At 50.6% G+C, this 6000-nt stretch overlaps 1 protein-coding gene across 1 annotated transcript in view; it reads right to left on the bottom strand.

The window, feature by feature from the left end:
• LOC116986152 (peroxidasin homolog) overlaps positions 1-6000 on the bottom strand; it is a 99317-nt gene that overhangs the window by 14649 nt on the left and 78668 nt on the right. Inside the window, exons 15-18 of the mRNA XM_033041353.1 lie at positions 4630-4738; positions 2675-2832; positions 1523-1643; positions 14-684 (exon numbers count right to left, since the gene is read on the bottom strand). Of these exons, the coding sequence (XP_032897244.1) occupies positions 14-684; positions 1523-1643; positions 2675-2832; positions 4630-4738 (1059 nt within the window). The remainder of the gene's footprint in view (positions 1-13; positions 685-1522; positions 1644-2674; positions 2833-4629; positions 4739-6000) is intronic.

The raw sequence follows: 6000 nt of genomic DNA, 5'->3' as shown, positions 1-6000 counted from the left end.
GCGCTCTGGTTGGTGTCCCTCATACACTCGGTGGGTGGGCCGGCGGCGAAGGGCAGCAGGCGCTTCTGGCCCGATCCCGGGACCTCCTGGCCGGACTTGAGGAGACCCCGGCTCCCCCCGAGGTCCCGCAGCTCCCTCGACTCGGCTTCGGTGCTGCCGTACACGTTGCTGGCGTCCACGTAGGAGGTGAGGCGGTTGATCTGCTCCCGGGGGTAGACCGAGTCCATCAGGAGCGAGGTCATGCCACTGCCACACACGGGGCTGGAGCGCACGAAGAACATGCAGCGGCCGCTCCTCACCCTCGGGTCGTCGGCCGGGACGTGGATGGGGAAGCAAGGGGGGTCATCGGTACAGGAGCGGTGGCAGGGCTGGCCGTCCGAGAAGCGGGACATGCTGAGGGCGCCCACCGTCAGGTCCAGGTCGTGGTCCACAAACTGACCCCACTGCATCAACAGGTGCGTGTACTGGCCGTCGGGGGTGGTGGACTCAGTCCCCACCATGGTGGTGGACACCAGGCGTGGCAGCGGCAGAGGCAGAGGCCGCCTGATGTTCTCCCCGCTCAACACAGAGCCTCTGGGGAGGTTGAAGCCATTCTCGTACACCGGCTTCAGCAGCCTTTGGAAAGCGATGAGTGATGCCCCCCACATTGGGTGCTGAAGGTTGTTGCAGGTGCCATCGTGAGTCCTGTAGGTACACACAGAGACACACACAAAACTCAGCGGGACAGGCAGCATCTCTGGAGACAATAGACAATAGGTGCAGCGGTAGGCCAATCGGGGGACACCATCTACCACGAAGCCCGCAAGATAGTGGCCAGCACCGCCATTCTCTGCCTCAGAGGGCAGTGGAGGCAGGTTCTCTGAATGCTTTCAAGAGAGAGCTAGATAGAAACATAGAAAATAGGTGCAGGAGTAGGCCATTCGGCCCTTCGAGCCTGCACCGCCATTCAATATGATCATGGCTGATCATCCAACTCAGTATCCTGTACCTGCCTTCTCTCCATACCCCCCTGATACCTTTAGCCACAAGGGCCACATCTAACTCCCTCTTAAATATAGCCAATGAACTGGCCTCAAAATAGGGCCAAAATTAGTGCTCTTAAAAATTGCGGAGTCAGGGGATATGGAGAGAAGGCAGGAACGGGGTACTGTTTGGGGATGATCATTTAAGACTGAGGTGAGAAAAAAAGTTTTTCACCCAGAGAGTTGTGAATTTGTGGAATCCCTGCCACAGAGGGCAGTGGAGGCCAAATCACTGGATGGATTTAAAAGAGAGTTAGATAGCGCTCTAGGGACTAGTGGAATCAGGGGATATGGGGAGAAGGCAGGCACGGGTTATTGATAGGGGACGACCAGCCATGATCACAATGAATGGCGGTGCTGGCTGGAAGGGCCGAATGGCCTCCTCCTGCACCTATTGTCTATGTTTCTATAAAGTGTTTGGCGAGCGGGAGATGGTGTGGGGCGGGACGGACTGAGCCCAGGCGTTCAGCGACTCTGCGCTCGGTCTCGCCGATGTTTACCTGTACTTGTTGTGGAAGCAGATGTTGTCGCAGGCCGGCGAGCGCCTGTGCGTCTTGCAGCCAGAGATGTTGGCGATCATGTTCAGATACCGCGGCGAGACCAGGTCATTGTAACGATAACCTGGAGGCAAAATGTTAATAACAACGTCAGAAACAGCGGCAGCCACTCAGCACAGACTGAGATCAGAAACATGGAAAGCAAACACCAGGTGAAACATAGAAACACGGAGAATAGGTGCAGAAATAGGCCATTTGGCCCTTCGAGCCTGCACCGCCATTCAATATGATCATGGCTGATCATCCAACTCAGTATCCTGTACCTGCCTTCTCTCCATACCCCCTGATCCCTTTAGCCACAAGGGCCAAATCTAACTCCCTCTTAAATATAGCCAATGAACTGGCCTCGACTACCTTCTGCAAACACCAGGTGAAACATAGAAACACAGAGAATAGGTGCAGGAGTAGGCCATTCGGCCCTTCGAGCCTGCACCGCCATTCAATATGATCATGGCTGATCATCCACAATCAGTACTCCGTTCCTCCCTTCTCCCCATATCTCTTGACTCCGCTATCTTTAAGAGCCCTATCCAGCTCTCTCTTGAAAGCATCCAGTGAATCGGTCTCCACTGCCCTCTGAGGCAGAGAATTCCACAGATTCACAACTCTCTGGGTGAAAAAGTTTTTCCTCATCTCTGTTCTAAACTCATTCTGTTCTAATCTCATTCGTAACCGTCACTGTATGTCGTTACTTGGGGGCAGGGCACCAAGGCAAATTCCTTGTATGTGAATACTTGGCCAATAAACTTACTTACATGGCTTACCCCTTATTCTTAAACTGTGGCCCCTGGTTCTGGACTCCCCCAACATCGGGAACATGTTTCCTGCCTCTAGCGTGTCCAATCCCTTAATACTCTTATGTGTTTCAATGAGATACCCTCTCATCCTTCTAAATTCCAGAGTGTACAAGCCCAGTCGCTCCATTCTCTCAGCATATGACAGTCCTGCCAACCCGGGAATTAACCTGGTGAACCTACGCTGCACTCCCTCAATCGCAAGAATGTCCTTCCTCAAATTTGGAGACCAAAACTGCACACAATACTCCAGGTGTGGTCTCACCAGGGCTATTTTTGCACGAACAGCGTTGTCACGTACTTGTGTTGTTCAGGTTGACGGTCAGGCCTTGTTGAACGTGCTCCTGGATCAGCTGGAGAGTCCGCTCAAAGATCTCGCCCGCTCGCGCCGCTTCCACCGTGTATGGGTCACGCGGGTAACGGAATAAGGCCAGCAGGTCGTTTGGGGTGCGTGGATTCCTGTCGAACACAAGGCCGAGATTATATCACCAACACTGAATTCCCCAAACCCCAGTTGGAGCCGGCAGATCCGTTGCCGTAGCTGACCTCCGAGACCGTCTTAGCGTGCTGGGGAGGGGGGCAAAAATCGACCAGTTGATGGGACAACCAGACTGCTGAAGTCCCGATGAGGTCAAGATCGGCCGCCCCACCCGGCCTAGGCACCACAATTTTGGGGGGGTTTCCTGGGGGGGGGGGGGGGGGGGGGTTGGTGGAAATTTCAAGCGCGCTTGTAATTTTGGATGGATTAAAGGAGGTGCCGGAAAATCGGTGGTGGAACTCTAATATCCTAAACTCCTAAAACATATTCAATTTTGACATATCCAGATAATCGACCCTCCACAGCTGAGGGGGGCGGGGGGGGGGGGGGGGGGGGGGGGAGGGGGGGGGGGGGGGGGATTTCTATCTGCACTAGAAAACCTACTATTGCACTTTTTATGCATTATTCTAAATGTAACGTTAAGATTTAAACTTTTCCAGTAGAGGAAATATGTTGACATTATCTAGCATTCTAATGGGCCTGTCCTACGGCGACTGTCATAGTTGTAGCAGGTCGCCGAAAAACCGGTGACTGGACCGGCTGGGAGCGGCTGGGCTTGTACACTCTGGAGTTTAGAAGGATGAGAGGGTATCTTATTGAAATATATAAGATTGTTAAGGGTTTGGACACGCTAGAGGCAGGAAACATGTTCCCGATGTTGGGGGAGTCCAGAACCAGAGGCCACAGTTTAAGAATAAGGGGTAAACCATTTAGAACGGAGATGAGGAAACACTTTTTCTCACAGTGAGTGGTGAGTCTGTGGAATTCTCTGCCTCAGAGGGCGGTGGAGGCAGGTTCTCTGGATGCTTTCAAGAAAGAGCTAGACAGGGCTCTTAAAAATAGCGGAGTCAGGGGATATGGGGAGAAGGCAGGAACGGGGTACTGATTGGGGATGATCAGCCATGATCACATTGAATGGCGGTGCTGGCTTGAAGTGCCGAATGGCCTACTCCTGCACCTATGGTCTATGTTTCTAGATATTCACTGAACAACACGCTGAATAGGATCGTCACTGTACCTAGGTACATGTGGCAAGAAAGTACCACTGAATCACTGAAGGTAGACAAAAATGCTGGAGAAACTCAGCGGGTGAGGCAGCACCTATGGAGCGAAGGAAATTGGTGAAGTTTTGGGTCGAGACCCCTTCTTTCGGGTCTCGACCCGAAACGTTGCCTATTTCCTTCGCTCCATAGATGCTGCCTCACCCGCTGAGTTTCTCCAGCATTTTTGTCTACCTTCGATTTCCATGATCTGCAGTTCCCTCTTAAACACTGAACCACTGAAACTACTGTGTTGTCGTCAAAAAGTATTCTTGATTTGTTTTTCCTGCGTGAAGGATTTTGTGAACATGTTTGCCTAAGTCTAAAACCCCTGTCCCACGGTACGAGTTCATTCCAAGAGTTCTCCCGAGTTTGCCCCGATTTGAACTCGGGGATTTACGGTAATGGCCACTCGTCGGTACTCGGGGCTCTCGTGGACATTTTTCATCATGTTGAAAAATCTTCACGAGTCTTCCCGTGCTTACCTGCCGTTAGCGAGTCTTCCCGAGTACCTGCCGTTAGTGCTAAGAGACATCCCCGAGCTCCGACGTACCCGCTACGTTCATTCTCCGTGCTTACCGCGAGTTTGATTTTTTTTAAACTCGGGAGAGCTCTTGGAATGAACTCGTACCGTGGGACAGGGCTAAAAGAGAGATTTAAAGATTGTTGCAAACTTACTTGCTGAACAGATCCCTTCGTGTTGAATTAATTGCACTGTCAATGCTATTAATAGCTTCCTGGAGGGATTCCTCAACGAACGTATCGCCAGTCCGCCTGCCTTCCAGTGCTGGAAAATTAATTTAAAGCACATACATTTGTTTCTTAATACGAGCAACAAACCATCACAGTTAACAAACTCCCCACCATCGAAGGGATCGATAGTAGGCGCTGCCTCAAAAAGGCAGCCAGCGTCACCAGAGACCCACACCGCCCCGACCACGCGCCCATTCAGTTTATGTGTTCCGAGGTACAGTGAAAAGCTTTTTGTTGCGTGCTAACCAGTCAGCGGAAAGGCATTAAATGGTTACAAACGAGCCATTTACAGTGTATAGATACATGATAAGGGAATGGCGTTTTAGTGCAAGATTATTAATCTGATTATTAATAACCCGTTTTCTGTTATTTGCACTTCATCAGTTTATTTATTCATGTGTGTATATATTTATATTATGGTATATGGACACACTGATCTGTTTTGTAGTAAATGCCTACTATGTTCTGTGTGCTGAAGCAAAGCAAGAATTTCATTGTCCTATACAGGGACACATGACAATAAACTCACTTGGACTTGAAGGTAAAGCCAGTAAAGTCCGATTAATGAGTCAGAGGGTCACAAGTTATAGGAGTAGAATTAGGCCATTCGGCCCATCAAGTCTACTCCACCATTCAATCAAGGCTGATCTGATCTCTGCCTACTTATCCCATTTTCCTGCCTTCTCCCCATAACCCTCGACACCCGTTCTAATCGAGAATTTTTCTATCTCTGCCTTAAAAATATCCACTGACGTGGCCTCCACAGCCCTCTGTGGCAATGAGTTCCACAGATTAACTACCCTCTGACTAAAGAAGTTCCTCCTCACCTCCTTTCTACAAGAGTTCCCTTTAATCCAAAATGGGACACCAAAGAGGTGGATAGATTTTACTCCTGCCTTCGGTACTAGAAGGTACAGTGACCACCAGGTTCAGGAACAGCTTCATCCCAACAACCATCAGGCTCTTGAACACGGCAAGCACCAACTAATCCTCGATCGACTTGTGTTGTGGTCGCCGTATGTCACGATCAGGCCTCGTTTTATTTTGCACTATATTGGGGCTCATTATTTATTGAACTATTTTTCTTATTTATTTATTATATTATCTATTGGACACTGTGTTTACAAACTTGTTGTGCTACAGCGAGGGTGCCAGGGTGGCACAGTGGCGCAGCGGGTAGAGCTGCTGCCTCGCAGCGCCAGAGACCCCGGTTCGATCCTGACCTCAGGCACTGTTTGTGCGGAGTTTGCACGCTCTCCCTGTGACCGCGTGGGCTTCCTCAAGGTGATCCGGTTT

This window comes from Amblyraja radiata, chromosome 23 (genome assembly GCF_010909765.2).
Source record: "Amblyraja radiata isolate CabotCenter1 chromosome 23, sAmbRad1.1.pri, whole genome shotgun sequence".
In the NCBI taxonomy this organism is placed as follows: Eukaryota; Metazoa; Chordata; class Chondrichthyes; order Rajiformes; family Rajidae; genus Amblyraja; species Amblyraja radiata.
Note: the sequence above shows the minus strand (reverse complement) of the source record. Positions and strands in the feature narration are given on the sequence as shown.